Source organism: Plasmodium falciparum, assembly GCF_000002765.6.
Source record: "Plasmodium falciparum 3D7 genome assembly, chromosome: 5".
NCBI lineage: Eukaryota > Apicomplexa > Aconoidasida > Haemosporida > Plasmodiidae > Plasmodium > Plasmodium falciparum.
The window spans coordinates 1,233,137-1,250,519 of NC_004326.2; the positions used below are offsets into that span (position 1 = coordinate 1,233,137).

General features: G+C 18.7%; 4 protein-coding genes across 4 annotated transcripts; 2 read left to right on the plus strand and 2 right to left on the minus strand.

The window, feature by feature from the left end:
* Positions 1-264: 264 nt before the first annotated feature.
* PF3D7_0530300 (conserved Plasmodium membrane protein, unknown function) lies at positions 265-4,950 on the plus strand (the record flags this gene model as incomplete). Its single annotated transcript, XM_002808673.1, has 4 exons — positions 265-4,326; positions 4,452-4,523; positions 4,642-4,732; positions 4,835-4,950. 4 exons carry the CDS (start codon positions 265-267, stop codon positions 4,948-4,950), a joined length of 4,341 nt encoding a protein of 1,446 aa, XP_002808719.1.
* A 546-nt stretch (positions 4,951-5,496) lies between these two features.
* Positions 5,497-10,851, minus strand: PF3D7_0530400 (conserved Plasmodium protein, unknown function; the record flags this gene model as incomplete). The annotated part of the gene is made up of 1 exon (XM_001351822.1): positions 5,497-10,851. The coding sequence occupies one exon, from the start codon at positions 10,849-10,851 to the stop codon at positions 5,497-5,499; it is 5,355 nt and encodes a 1,784-aa protein (XP_001351858.1).
* A 763-nt stretch (positions 10,852-11,614) lies between these two features.
* Positions 11,615-15,223, plus strand: PF3D7_0530500 (conserved Plasmodium membrane protein, unknown function; the record flags this gene model as incomplete). The annotated part of the gene is made up of 5 exons (XM_024473445.1): positions 11,615-14,035; positions 14,151-14,334; positions 14,464-14,618; positions 14,817-15,006; positions 15,144-15,223. The coding sequence occupies 5 exons, from the start codon at positions 11,615-11,617 to the stop codon at positions 15,221-15,223; spliced, it is 3,030 nt and encodes a 1,009-aa protein (XP_024328949.1).
* Positions 15,224-15,231: 8 nt separating this feature from the next.
* Positions 15,232-16,825, minus strand: PF3D7_0530600 (XAP-5 DNA binding protein, putative; the record flags this gene model as incomplete). The annotated part of the gene is made up of 2 exons (XM_001351824.1): positions 15,232-15,369; positions 15,620-16,825. The coding sequence occupies 2 exons, from the start codon at positions 16,823-16,825 to the stop codon at positions 15,232-15,234; spliced, it is 1,344 nt and encodes a 447-aa protein (XP_001351860.1).
* Positions 16,826-17,383: the final 558 nt, after the last annotated feature.

The following is a 17,383-nucleotide window of genomic DNA, read 5'->3' on the forward strand; positions in this document are numbered from 1 at the left end:
TATAATATATTTTTTTTTGTGCATATGAAATAAGAACGGGTATATAATTTTAATGAGTTTTTTTAAGTTTTTCTATATTTATGGAATATTATATTTTGTAAGACGTATATATTTTCATATATATATATATATATGTGTATACATATTTATTATTTTTTTATTTATATTATTATTATTATTATTTTTTTTTTTTTTGTGGGTGAGTGTGAATTAAAGTGGTTATTTATAGACTTCATTCTGATGTGATAATAATATTATATAACAATGATAAAAGAGAAATTGTTAAAATTTTTAAATTACTATTATTTTTTTAAAAAGTATTACATTTATCATATCCTTTTTTTGTATATATTTTTTTTAAGAATAACCTATACCTATGCTGAAATAACGATATCTCAATTTTATACATTTTTGTTAAGTAAATATGAGAATGTGGAGAATAGTAGAAGAGAGGATAATTTTTTTTATTACTTTACTCATTTTTTTAATTTTAATTCAAGATGTGATGATAAATTTTTAAATACGAAATTATTTGTTGTAGTATATTTACCAATATGTTTAAAATGTTTTTATACTCTTTTTTTTGATTATGTAGCTTATTATATATATATACGTTATTATTTTAATAAAATAAATAATGATTTTAGGAATTTTTTTTTTTCATCTCTTTCTTATGAAAATATACAAGTATCAAATAATTCTGTTTGTAAAAATGCTTTACATATTGTAAAAAAGGTAAGATCTAATAGTATTAATAAATTAAAAAAGGAAAAAAAAGGAATCAAAAAAAAGAATGAGGTTATGAATAATTACATGAGAAATAGGTTTTCTCATATGTCTTTTGAAGAGTATAAAAAATATTGTAGTTTTTTAAAACGAACACATAAAAAAAAAAAAAAAAAAAAAAAGGGGAATTCATTTTTTTATATAAATGGAAAAAAAAAGCTGAGTTCGTTTGGAACAACAGATTATAGAAAGAGTGTATATAATAAATACAAAAATAAAAAAAGGAGAAAATATAATGATAACACATTTAATAATATTACATATGATACATCTTCTAATGAATATAATAATAATTTCATTCGTAAAAATGTATCTCTTGATGAAGTCAAAATGAAGATAATGAAATATGATGAGGAATTTATCAAAAATAATCGTTTATTATGTGAGAAGGACCAAGGGCATGACGGTGGAAATGGTTTGTTTAATAATTTATTTAAAAATAGGAAGCATATATTTTTTAGAAGGAAAAATAAAAATAAAATAATGGACAAGAACAACAATAATAATAAATATAATAATAATAATAATAATAATATGAAGAATGTGAATAATTGGGATGAAGTAATTTTTAGTAAGTTTTTAAAAGAAAAATTCAAAATGATTAAAAAGAAAAATGATATAAACAGTATTAATGAGGATACAAATAGAAATGAATATTTTTTGGAAAATAATATAAATAAGGAGAGAATTAAAAATAATAGTATGAATAGTTGGGGTATTTTAAATTATTTATTTTTTAAAAAAAGTAATGATAGTAATATTAGTTATGAAGCCTTACCTGATGATACTAGTAATGATAATCAACATTATAATAAGATTCATAAAAATGTGAATAATATATATAATACAACATTTAATCAATGTTATAATAAGGAATATAATAATTCGTCTGTTTTGTGTTCTAAGGATTATGATGAAATATATAAGAATAACAAAAGATCTGATGATGAGAAGGAAAAGCTATTAAATTTTCGTTTAGATAAAAATAATGGGAAAAACCAAAAAAAAAGTGAAAATACTGATAATATGGTAAATGTAAAAGGTGTTAGTACAAAGAATTATTTCATAAATTTTTATAATAATTTACAAAACGATAACTTTCTTATGAATGAAGAAAATGAATTTGATGTTTATACAAAAGGGGATATTAGTAAAGAGCAAATAAATGTTCATAATAAATCATATAATGAAGATATAAACGAACAAAAAAAAATGAGCAAAAATGGTAAAAAAAGTAAAAAGGGTAAAACGAGTGTACTAGATACCAATGTTGATATAGATGGGAATGGATATAACGACGGAACTATTATATTGAAGGAAAATACGGATGATAATAATAATGATAATAATGATGATGGTAATAATAGTGATAATAATAATGATAATAATAATAATAATAATAATAATATTAGTTATGATTATAATAATTATGGCAATAGAAACAATTTTGATATGTCCTACTTAAAAAGCAATATAGTGAATAATTATATTAAAGGAGAAAAAAAGAATTATTTAAAAAAAAAAAATAACCCAGACAATATAAATGAATGTAATAATTATGATTATAACGAAATAAGCGAAGATTTAAATGAGAGTCAGAAAATGTGTTATAGGAGTTTAAGAGGTAGTTTACATATGGAATATATTTTTAAAGATAGTTATGAATTATTAGATAATAATGAATATAATGAATATTATTATTATAATAAATTTAAAAGTTTTTATTATGAAATAGATGAAGAAAATCAGACATGTTCAAATATAAAAGAAATAATAAGTAATAAGATTAATGCTGAATTTTATCATTTGAAATTAAATATACTTATATTGTCTTGTATTATAATCCAGATATTTAATTCATTTATTTTGATTCTTATTTCTAATAATTTTATTTTAAAAAGGGAGAGAATCTTTTTTTTTTGTTTTTTATATTCTTTATTAGAAAGTGTAACCGATGTTATATCAGATAATATTTTTTTTTTATGTGGTAAATTTACAAATATATATAAAAAAGAATTTAGTATTAATTCTATATATATAATACAAGTAATAAGTAAAATGGTTTTAAGTGTTTCTACCATTTTTATTTATTTTATATATCACATATTTGTTATTTTATTTAATGAGGTCAATATAATGATAATAAATACATTAATTAAGGCCCTTTCGATTTTTGTGCTTTCTTTTATATTTCTTAAAAACAAGGATAATATATTTAGTTATTATTATAATGACAAGTATGTACATTTGAATAATTTTTTTCAAAAACGAAATGGGGAAGTTGGAAAGTTGGACGGTAGAAGGTTGGCAGCTCTTATGCGTAGGGAGCTAAACGATCCTATGGTAAAACGAGGTTTGTATGTTTCTAGGGGTAATAATATAATAAGTGGATTTCAACAAAATGAGGAAGTAAAAAGTGAAATGCTTAACAGTGATAATAATAAAGTTGGAGCGCAAAAAGATGTAGAGCAAAATAATCGATGTGATGTTAATTTGAACGTAAACTATTCAAATGGTAATAATAATAATAATAAAAAGATTATACCTAGTAATACAAGTGATTTATCTTTTAAGGATATCTATAAATATGACGCATATATCAAGGATGCTTATGTGAAAAATGAAAAGTTAAATTATTCAGCTATGAGCAAGGGAGATATAAATAATACATACATAAAAGATGAAGATTTATTAAATAGTACTTTTGGTAAAGGAGAGTATAATAAAAAGATTAGGAAAAATGGTTATAATATATTTTTTATGGATAAATTAAAATGTGTATTAGAAGTTTTAAACATTTTTAAATTCATATCAAGAATAAAAAGTTATTTGTGTAAAAGAAATAGAATGCCTTACGATTTTAATTATACCTTATTAAATGTAAAAAGTGTAAAATATGATGAGAGTAAAATATATGATAATGGGAAATATGGAAAGGGAAAAAAAAAAAGAAAAAAAAGTAAATTATATAAAAAATATGGAAAAAATGAGAACTTAAATTTTGAAATAAAAATTCCCACAATAAAAAATATAAAAGATTTATTTTGTGTGAATAATAAATTCGATTGGTCTTGTAGTATACCAAATAATGATATGATTAAAAATTGTAAAATGCCTTTATTAAATGATAATATAAATATGAATAATACATGGATTAATAATAATAATAATAATAATATAAAGAAGAAAAATAATATAAATAAAAAAAAAAAAATAATAATAAATTATCCTCTTAAATTATTATTAAATAATTTAAATTTTTCGAATATTTTCTATATATGTTTATTATTAATTATACCAACATTTGAGAGAATATTTTTAAATTATAAAATAAAAAACATTACTCTAGATCTTCATTCATATTGTTATCTCAATATAGTAAATTATATAACTGACTTAATAGGTTTGTATATATATATAAGTTATTTTAATGAGGAATCTTATACTTCCTCTATTTTTTTAAGTTCACTTTTTAACATATTCTTGTTGTCTTTACGATTTCTCTTTTTGTATAAGAAGTTTAACCAGCTAGGTTTATTGGTAAGAAAGAAATATTACAAAGGGGATAACTAAATAAATAAATGAATACATATATGTAAATATATATATATATATATATATATATATATGTATATTTTTTTTTTTTTTTTTTTTTTTTTTTTTAGTTTTTGGAAACCATATTGAAATCTCTCCACAAGACATTTTTTTACATGCCCATATTTATACTAGTAACAAAGGTGAGGAAATAATAATATGTGTACATAAGTAGACATGTATATTAAAATATATATATATATATATATATATATATATATATATATATATATATATATATGTAATTGTTTTATTTTATAGGTTTATATAAAAAACATTAACAACTTGATGTGTTCCTTCTACTCGAGTATTTTAGACGTTAGTTCTTTTGCTTCCTACTATTTTGAATATCGTAAGAATTTTTAAAAACGTAAATAATGCATATATATATATATATATATATATATATATAAATATAATTTATTTTATTTTATTTTATTTTTTTTTATTGTAGTTATATTAAGCTTTTACAATATTGACGATTCAAAGAATATTTTTATCTTTGTGTATTTAACCTTTTTGATATTGCATTTATTATCTCTGATAGTTATATCAAAATTGAAGAAGTGATATAATTTAATTTTTTTTTTTTTTTTTTTTTTTTTTTTATATATATTAACGAAATTATTATGTTTTCCAATAACGCAAGATATATTAACAAAAAAAGAAATTCAAAAAATAAATATATAGAGAAAATAAATATATTGAGAAAATAAATATATTGAGAAAATAAATATATTGAGAAAATAAATATATTGAGAAAATAAATATATTGAGAAAATAAATATATAGAGAAAATAAATATATAGAGAAAATAAATATATAGAGAAAATAAATAAATTGAGAAAATAAATATATTGAGAAAATAAATATATTGAGAAAATAAATATATTGAGAAAATAAATATATTGAGAAAATAAATATATATTTAAATAAGGAAATATACAAATATATATTTGTAAAAAGTAATTTAAATATATATATAATCTATATTTTTATATGGGGGATCTCCCATGGGAGCAAATCAATTTATATGATATAATATTATAAAATATAAATATATATATATATGTGTGTGTGTGTATAATTTTTTTTGTGCTTCGAGTTGTTGCTATTTTAATAAGGTGACATGTTTGCATAACTTTTTATTTGTTCATACAAGATATTATTATTTTCGATTAATTTTTTATTATTATTAATATGCTTCATAAGTAGTATGATGTTGTGTTTAACATTATATGTTTTCTTAGAGATGGAATTAAAAAAGTGTATATAAATAAATGAGAATTTTAAAACGGTTTGTATATCTAGATTATGAATAAATGTTATTAATATATTTAATATATAAATTATCTGATCATTAATATTGTGAATTATTTGATTATTTTTTAATTCTTTTTGTTTGTGTGCTATGAATAAATTATTAATTTCTGAATTGAAATAAATATATAAACATTGAATTATTATTTCTTTGTTACATATATAAATATGTTCTTTAAAAATAGAAAAACATGATTTATATAAATTTATTATTTTCAATAAGATATCAGATTTATCATTATTTTTCTGAAAACCTAATATGAAAAATAATATTATAAATGTATGATCATTCATATGAAGTATATAATTTTTTTTACTTATTTGTGTATCTATATAATTTAGATTGTACATATTGAATTGTTTGTTAATATGATGACAATTTTGATTATTATTATGATCGTAGGATAATATATTATTATAATTATTTTCATACGATAATATATTATTATTATCCTTTGTTGTGTGATTTTCTACATTTTGTTTATTTTGATATATTTCATTATATTGATTGTTTACGTTAGAAGTAAAGGCATTATGTAAATCTCCATTTTCGTGACAAGGAATATTACTATCTTCATTTATATATAGAATATACTCATCATTTAAATTGTGATGTTTTTTTGAATATGATGATATTTTATTAGTAAGATTTAATATATGCTTTTCCTCAAATGTGTATATATATTTGGCTATATAAAAAGTATTATTTAAGCTCGAATTTAATTGTAATTTTTTATTTTTTCGAATTGTAATTGTTTTCATATGATTAGACCATAAATTATAGAAAATACAAAACATAGAATTTAGTAATTCATAATTATTAAAATGATTTAATAGATATAAAAAGTATATAATTTCCCCTATATTAATATTTGTATTTGTTAAAAGATAATTTGAATATATATTTTTCGATGTTTCTAATATTAAATTATTATCAATATTTATATTTTTCATAAGATATATTAATTCTAATAAGCTATTAATTTGTTGTGGTGTATTCATCATATTTATATTTTTCGTAATAATATTAATTACAATATTGTTATCTATAAAAATATTATATTTTTTGATATTTAAAAAAATATTCAATATATCAATAATATAATTTGTATCTAGCATATAATCCTTTAGATTGATATACTCAGAATTATACTTTATAATATGTTGAAATAAATAGGTGTTAGGTATTTTATTTTTTAAAATTAATAAACATAATTTGTTTAATTCGTATAAAGGTAGATTATTTAATATAACATGGATTATTTTTGAAGAGTATAAATAGATATCTTTAATTTTATTAAAAATTTCATATTTACTTAATATGTCATAATTATTTATTAATACTTTATATATATTTATAATATTATTTATTTCAAAATTATTTAACTGAAATATATGTTTTTTCTCTTCATCATCATCAAAATTTTTTTTTGTTTTTTTTTTGTTTTTTTTTTGTTTATCTATAATATTTGTATGAATTATATTTTCTTGTTTTTTTTTTTTTTCTAACATGTGATACTTATTAGATATAACATTTTGTTCGTTTGTATTAATGTCTATGCTGTTGATTATTTGTTGAATATGATAATAATAAAATTGTTCTATATAATGATGATCATACATATTATTATTAGGAATATTTTTATCTAAATCATTTTCATGTTGACGATTAGTGTTATGATTTTGTTCGGGATATTTTAATTCTACTTTTGTATTTTTTCGTTCAATCATAATATTGTTTATAAAATTACATTTGGATAATTCATAAATTAAGTTAGAAAAATGTTTTAACTCTTCATCGTTACTGAGTAAAATACAATATGATAAGGACTGTTGAAAAACAAAATGTTCAAAATATTTGTAGAAAAAACAAAATGGTATATAACTATAATTATTATTATATATACATATAGCTGACAGAAGCATGATAAATTCTTTATTATATAAGACATAATTTTGTAAAATATTTTTTTCAATTTTTTCCAAGGTATCATATATATGAATTTTCAATTGTTGGTATTCTTGATAGAATTTATTTTCCTCTGTTATTTTTTGAATATGATTAAGTAAAATGAATGAAGCGTTAAAAATTCTTGTGATATCATAAATATTGTGACACTTCAAAATGAGTGTATTTATGTGTGTAAAGATTTTATTGTATAGTTCGATGTCTTTGTGTGTGGAAATGTTTTGTAGATATATGTTAGTTGGATTGTTGAGCATATTATTAGAAGTGTGTACATTTTGGTATTCACCTTCTGCACGATAGGAATAAATATTATTATTATTATTATTATTATCTTCATTTTCATCATTATTATTATCTTCATTTTGTATTATATTTATGACATTTAAATCCTTTGATAATAACGTATTAAGTATAGTACTAAGTAAGTGTATATTCAAAAATGAATAATGGACTAACGTTTTTATTATATCCATATTAATAAAACTATATATATTTATTTTCGATTGAAGAAACATATAATAAATCATATTTTTTAATTGATTAACATATTTTTTATTATTTATAAGAAAATAAAAATTTGATAATATTTCCAAATGATTATCAGCATTTTTGTTAATAACATGTTCTATATATTTATTAGCTTCATTTATATTTATAACATTTATTTGTTGTAATATTTGTTTGTTATATATATAATTTTTTTTCGTATGAACATAGGAATATAATATATTTAAAATATTTTTAAAACTCAACTTTTCGTTTTCATAATTTATGAACAAATGTATTACATTATTAATAAATATAAAATTTCTTAGAAAGACAGAGTAATATAGAATTTTACACATTATAGATATGTTCATATCATATAGTTCTATTTTTTTGGATAACAAATCTGTTTGTAATTTGGTAAAGATTTGATCATTCAAATTTTTAATTTTATAGAACAGCTTTTTTTTTTTATATGTGTTTAGAAAGGCATCATGAGGTATTTGTTTTTTATTGGTAGGATATATATTACATTGATAATTAGCAAATGAAATGTTTTCATCTTTTTTATTTTTATTTAAATTTTTTGACATATGTATAGAAGACATATGAGATAAGTCATTTTGTTCATAATAATTATTAATTTTATTAATGGTATTATCTGTATTTTGATCTAAATTACAATTATTAAAAGCATTATTATTATAAACATTATTATAAATATTATTATTATTGTCATCATTATATATATTATTATTATTGTCATCATTATATATATTATTATTATTGTCATCATTATATATATTATTATTATTGTCATCATTATATATATTATTATTATTGTCATCATTATATATATTATTATTATCACCACTTGTCATATTTACAATATTATGTTTATTATCTAATTTGTAACCCATAGTATGATCATTTAATAAGTCATCTCCTTTATTTTGTGTATATACAAAATAATGTTGATTGTTTATACATATTTTATATATAGATCTTATTAGAAGAAAAATATGCTCTTCTTGAAAATGTTGCATATATTTTTTCTTTATTATATGAACTAATAAAGATATAATATCATAATCAAGTATATTTATTTCTGAATAAGTATATAATAATAATAGGGCTGAATAAAAATCTATTATATATTTTTTATTTTTCATTTTAAGAAAATAAGATATACTATGTTTATATATATTTATATCATTATAATATGTGCACATATCAAATAATATTTTTATAAGTTCTGTATTTTTATTTATTAGTTGTGTATCATTTTGTTGGAAATGTTGTAATAGTTTTTTTTCAATATAATCAACAAGTATATCATTTTTAATTTTTAAAATTTTGAAAATTTGACAAAGCATAAGAATTTCTTCCCAATGAATTTCTTCTTTTTTTTTTATGATAAATTGATACAGGAGTTTTATATGTTCATAAATAGAATGTTGTGTATTGTTCTGATCATATTGTATGGTCTTCTGATCATATTGTATGGTGTTTTGATCATATTGTATGATGTTTTGATCATATTGTATGGTTTTTTCATCACATTTTATGTCTTCCCCATCACCTTTTATGTTGTCCCCATTACCTTTTATGCTGTCCCCATTACCTTTTATGCTGTCCCCATCACCTTTTATGTTGTCCCCATCACCTTTTATGTTGTCCCCATCACATTTCATGCTGTCCCCATCATATTGTATGCCGTTTTGATCATATTGTATGATTTTTTCATCACGTTTCATATTACTAATCTTATTTTTGTGTACCCCCATCAAATATACATCCTTATAAATCGTAAGATACAACAAAATATTACATATATGATGTGGCTTATAATTAGCAAATTTGTCCAGAATAATTTGATGTTCTTTATTATTTGACAGACCGTTTTTTTTATTACTTTCTGTATTTATTTGATTTAGTATATTTTGCTTTAGGCATATATTTATTTCATTGAAAAACTTATTAATTATGGTATGAACATATTGATTATTTATTATTTTGAGTTTATAGAATGTATTAAAATAGATAGAATAATTTAAAATATCAAATGTTAAGTTTTGTTGAATTATAATATTTAAAAATTTATTTATTAATTTCATATCTTTAATTTTTAATTTAGCATGTGCATTTAATATGATAGCAAATGATTTAATGTCTATAGATGTGTAATTATGGATAAGATGATTATTAATATATTTGAATAAATAAACTATGGTTTGATTATTTTCTACTTTACTAATAATATTATATAATTTAACTATTTCTTCAATATTAAATTCATTTAATTTTATAAGTATTTGTTGTAAAAGACATATAAAGGTATTTTTATAATTATGAAAATTATTATTTTCTAAATATAGTTTAACTAATAAAATAATTTTAGAAGGATTCAGAAATTTATATATCATCTCAACTCTTTTATTAATTTGTTTATATATGATTATATTATTGATATTCTTTTTTTCTAATAAGTAGGTATATCTATATAACTCTATACAGTTCATATTGTAAATATTTTTATTAATTTTTTTGTTCTTCTGAACAAAGTTAAATTTCATTTTAGTTATATGTATATCATTCTGGAATATTTTATTTAACAATATTTTGTTTTTATACTTTCTATTAATAATTAGATAATTATTAAAATAAATGAGGCTATTTCTGGTACTTTTCATCATTTTTTTTTTTTTTTTTTTTTTTGTATGTGTTAAAAATAAAGAGGAGGAAACTAAATACATGAATATGTAGTACAGAAAAAAAAAATATATATATATATTACAAATATATTATATATATATATATTATATAAAATGTATTTATTACAAATCTACATTGTTTATATTGATTGTACTCATTTTTTTTTTATTTTTCTTATATACTGAAAATTTTTAATTACAAAGGTGAAAAATATTAAAAATGTAAGAGTAATATAATTATGTATAAATATATATTTTTTTTTTTTTTTTTTTTTTTTTTTTTTTTATGGGTATATAAATATAGAAATATATTTGTGCGAACATGTAGAATTTGAAAAATTTCTGAGGGGCATAAAAGATAGGCTAATATTTTAGTATTGTGTTATAAGTATAAATATATTTATATTTTTTTCAAGTTTTTATTGTGAAATCATAAAAATGACAAGAATTACTAATTTGGAATTAAGGACAATATATATATATATATATATATATATATATATATATATATATATATGTATATATTTATTTATATTGATTTATTATTTTATTGTATGATACAAATTAACCTACACATGAATTTTTCAAACAATCATAAAATATATTTATTTACCTCATTTATTTTTTTTTAATTTTTTTATTTTTTATTTTTTTTTTTTTTTGCACAAAAATACTGGCTATATAAAAAATATAAAATATATATAAAAATTCATTATGAAAATGCCCTTTTTAATATTTTATAATAATGTTGAAGTTTATCTATATACATTTTTTTTATGTTTATATTTTGTTGTGCCTTTGTTGTGGTGCTACTTCCTTTTCATGTTTTTATGGGGAGTATTTCAAAAATAATAAGTGTTATCCTTGTGGGGAGAATAATTATTCAAGTTATAAGAACTCAGAAGGTTGTTTTAAGTGTCCTCCTTCTAGTTTTCATAAGAAATTAGGTGCAAAGTCAATTTATGAATGTATATGTGATACGAATTATTATTTGAACTACTTAGGTAATAGTTGTGATAGGTGTGTAGATTTCAATAATAATATTTCTTCTTCTTTTTATTGTAAAGAAGGTTTAAATATTTTGAATATAGATAATACGAAATTATTTTCTGTTCATAATAAGGAGAATATCACTTTTCCTGATATGGTTGAAACTTGTTATGTAACCAAAGATATAAGAAATATATATCCCTATATAAATAATATATTTATTTATTGTAAGAGACCTAATATATGTTTAAATACATGTGGTGTGTGTGCTACAAGGTATGAAGGTTTTTTATGTGATAATTGTATAGATGATTATTATAAAAATAATATATATATAAAATATTCAAATTGTAAAAAATGTTATTCTTCTATTATTTTTATTTTATTCATTTTTCTTGTATATTCAATAATAATAGTTTATTTTTTCATGTGTATAATACATAAATGTATAAATATAAGCTTATATTTTTATCATAATAATATATATAAGGAGGGTACTATATATTTCTTACATTACTTTAGAGAATTTATTTTTTACTTATCTCTTATGTTGATCTTAGCTCTTTCAAATGATTTAACAGAAAGTGAAAGAGAAAATTATAATATTTTATCCATAAGAAAAAATGAAGAGATGTCATACAATTTACATAATGGGGACATAAGGAATCATTATTATATGAATATATATATACATAACTTATTTTATGATTTTATAAAATTATTGTTCCTACATTTTTTGAATCTTTTACCTATTAAATGTTTTATAAAAAAAAATATAGAAAATGACAAAAAAGTTCATGTCATATCACAAATTGATTGGATACAATTTTTTGTGGGTATATATATTTTTTTTCTTTTCTTTCTTTTTACCATAATATGTAATGTGATATATTTGTATGTCATGAAAAAAATGACATATAATAATTTATATGTTGAAGGAAAAAAAAAAGAAGAGGTATATATAAATGTAAATTTAAATGTAAATAACGAAACACTACAGAAGAACTACTCATCAAATTATGTTCATAGGAACAGGAAAAGAAAAAATCCTTATTATTTTTTTCAATATATAATATCTTATTTAATGAAAACCAAAATAAAATACCTTTTTTGTTATTACATATATCCATTGTTCATTTCGAACTATTGTCATTTTGATTATATACAAAAAAATGAAGAGGAAATTAAAAAACACTTTCTTGAAGATTACAAAAGGGTTAGCTTTTTAAAAAGTAGTATACAAATATATTATTATCAATATATTTTTATAACATTATATATATGTAATTCGTTGATAATGTTTATATATCTTTCACCTTATATATGTATATCTATGTTTCAAAATAATAAAAGTTATTATGATCCTGCTACCTTATGTTATGATAAGACAGAAGAAAATTTTAATAAATATCTTGGCATATTTATTATTTTTTCATTGTGCTTTTTATTCTACATGATTGTTTTTGTTTGTCTCTATAGAATGTATTATTATAATCATAAAGAACAAGATAATTATAGTAACAAAAACAACAACAATAATATTTATAATAATAATAATAGTTATATATATGTATATATGTTTGGATTTTATACTTTTTTATATAAAAATAGTACATATTATTATTACATTTTAAAAATATATTTTGTCAATATTTTATTCATATTTGTTATTCAAATGAAAGATAATTTAAGTAGTGTCTTCATTTTTTCCTTTTTGTTTCTTGTTTTTATTTGTATCTCTTTATTTATTGATCCTTACATAAAAATATGTAACTACAATATAAAATATGAAAGTATGTTATTTATGTTTTTATTTTTTTTAAGTATACAACTAGAAATAATACGATTAATAACGTATCATATATTGTTACGAATATGTCTTTCTTTTATTAGTTTATTTATATATTCCTTCATTTTGCTTTATTACATGTTTTTTATGATAAAGGATGTATATGTTTATTTCTCGTTTTACATGAAATATATTAAGGAAAAGAAAAAGCAAAAAGGAAATGATGAATTAATATATAAATACTATTTTTATTATTACATAAAAAAAAAAAAAATGAATATAAATATAAATATATCTTTTCATGAAATAAGGGAAAATATATCAGCTAAAATGTGTTTGAAAAGAATTCATAATATGATGGAGTCATATGAAGATATGGAAAAAGATGTAATTCGGAAAGAAAATAATATATATATATAAAATGGAAATTATGTCTATATATATATATATATATATATATTTTTTGTGTATTTATTTATATATTTTTATATTTTCACTGTAGAAATTTTTTGGATATATAGGAAAGAATCACGTAGAATTTATATATGATCAATGTATTTTTATATCTCCTTTTATTGAAGAAGCTATAATTCAATGTTTATTTTTAACTAAAAATATAAATCATGTAATTTGTTTATGTTCTGATGGAGATTATAATAGAATATACAACTTTTTGTTCGAAAATGGTAAAATCATATGTATATTTTTATGTATGTATTTATTCTCTTTATATAATGAAAGAGAAGAGGAAAATTCATAATGTTTTCTTTTATAATATTTATTTTTTTTATTATATTTTATTTATTTTTTTCTAGGTTATGTTGAAATTCAAAAAACATCGGTTGAAAGATTTTTATGTAGATCAATTTATATATATAAAAATACGTTTAAATATAACACTCCATTGTTTATCAAAGAAATTGTTAACATATTTACAATTCTTGTTAAGAAGCTTCAGTGTTTCAAGGATGTAATATATATAATATATGTGTGTCTTTCATGTGATATATTTATACAAAAATATTGTTTTTGCTTTTAGATGATATATAATGAATAAATTATTTTGAAAAAAAAAAAAAAAAAAAAAAAAAAAAAGGAAAACATATACATATACATATACATATTTCTATATTTTTTATTTCATTTTATTATTTGCATTTTTTTGTAGGTGTATATACGCGAATGTGTAGCCAAGCGAATCAGACAAAAATACAAAATGAATGAAATTTATATAGGAAACAAAAAAAAATTTGACGAAAATTATGAAGAAAAGCATATTAATACTTTTTTGTGTAACCTGAGATGTTTGAATAAAAATGTGGATGAGAAAAATGAGCAATTTGTAAAATTATTCCCTAGTATGCAAAAATGCACATATATATAAATATAAATATATATATATATATATATATAATAATAATAAAATAATTATAAGTTTATATTTTATATATACATATGTATATTTATTTTATTTTATTTTATTTTATTTTTTTAGATATAAGTAAAGTTGTCCCTCAAATATTGCCAACAAAAAAAAAAATACGAAAAAAAAAAAGATTAAGAATAAAAAAATAATACGATAATTATATAAACTTATTAAACAAATCTGTATAACTGGTTGTGTATGTTTTCAATGGTTTATAAATTTCCCATTTAGATGCTGGGAAAATGTGCTTGTTTTTTTCATACCACTTTTTTTCTACTAATTTACCAGCGTGAGTCTAAAAGAAAAAAAAAATAATAAATAAATAAATAAATATATATATATATATATATATATATATATATATATATATTTATATTTATATGTTTACATTATAATATATCCAATTAAAATAAAACATTTAAACATTTAAATATTTACATTTTATCATATTATCTATTTATTATTATTATTATATATATATATATATATATATATATATATATATATTTTTCTTTTTTTTTTTTTTTTTTTTTTTTTTTGCTTACATCCGTTTTTTCCTTCCTTATGTCCGTAATTCCAGATAAATTTTCGACCGCGTCAAATGAAAATAAAGGTCCCGTTTTTCCTTGAGCTTTATTTTTTATAAGTTCATAAAATGTGATATAATTTGGAAGAATAACATCTTCTTTAACAAACATTAAAGTTTCACATGATGCAGATCTTAATTGTATGAATTCATTTTTTAAGTTATCAACACATTTATTTATAAATTGTCCTATAGTATTTTTTTGTTTAACGGATATTTTTCTTCTATGTCCACTACCATCATAATATGAATAAGTAATATCTATGACTTTTTCTTTCTGTTCATTTTCTAATTTATAATATAATTCTCTTAATTCTTTTTTCTTTAATTCTATTTTTTTATCTCTTTCTTTATCTTTTAAGAAAGATGTATTTACCGTAGGGTCCTTCATAATTTTATTAGTAAAAGCATTTTTGTTGTCCAATTTATTTTTATTTCTATTCGACGATAACTCTTTTTTATTTTCATTTTTTTCGTAGGATTTATTATTGTTTAGATCATTTTGTTGACCTAGCATATCATTATCGCTTTTATTACCATCACCATCATTTTTATTAGAATCACCATCATTTTTATTAGAATCACCATCATTTTTATTAGAATCACCATCATTTTTATTAGAATCACCATCATTTTTATTAGAATCACCATCATTTTTATTAGAATCACCATCATTTTTATTAGAATCACCATCATTTTTATTAGAATCACCGTCATTTTTATTATCGTCACTTTCATTTTTATTATCATCATTTTCATTTTTATTATCGTCACTTTCATTTTTATTAATATCACTATCATCATCTTCTGACAAAAAAGACAATTTAAAGTTTTTTTGTTTGGTATGTTTATCATCTTGTGTCCTTTCTCTTAAATCATTATCTTTTTTGTTACTATATATTTCATCTTTAATTTTTTTATATTCATGTACAGTTCTCAGACCTATTGTTTCGCTAATCAATTTATCATCTTCATTTTTATTTTTAACAAACATTTGATTTAATTTTGGAGCCATCATAGATTTTTTTTTTATATTTTCTTTTTTTTCTAGAAATTCTTTTTCCTTTCTTTTTCTTTCTAAAACATATTTTTGAACTTTCCCATTTTCACTATTTATGATACTATCGATTAAATCAGCTGTTTTATCTGGTTTTCGAAAATTCATTTTGTTGATTTATATCTGTAGGGTTTAATATAACATATAATATTAAGGAGATATATATGAATTTATTTCACTATTCTAAAATATATATATATATATATATATATATATATATATATATATTATATTTCTTATTATCATAAAATATAAATAAAAATATGTTATTTTATGAATTAATTATTTGATTATTATTACAATATATAGCCTGTTTGTAAAATTTTTTTAAAAAGGTTTACATATTTTTATTTTATTTATAATTTTATTTATTTTTTTTTCTTTCGTATATGATTTAAATAAATATAAATAAATAATATGCCTATATATAATATATTATATATATATTATATATATATAATATATAGGTAATTTTTTTTATATATTATTTTCTTTTTTCTATAGAGGAAAAAATTATTTTAACAAAACTTGTATTATATATATATAAATATATATATGTTATTATTTAATATATTGTATGTATGTTAACAATTTCAATATGTATAATTTGGTGTATTTGTTCATTAATATGTAAATATATATATAATATATATATATATATATATA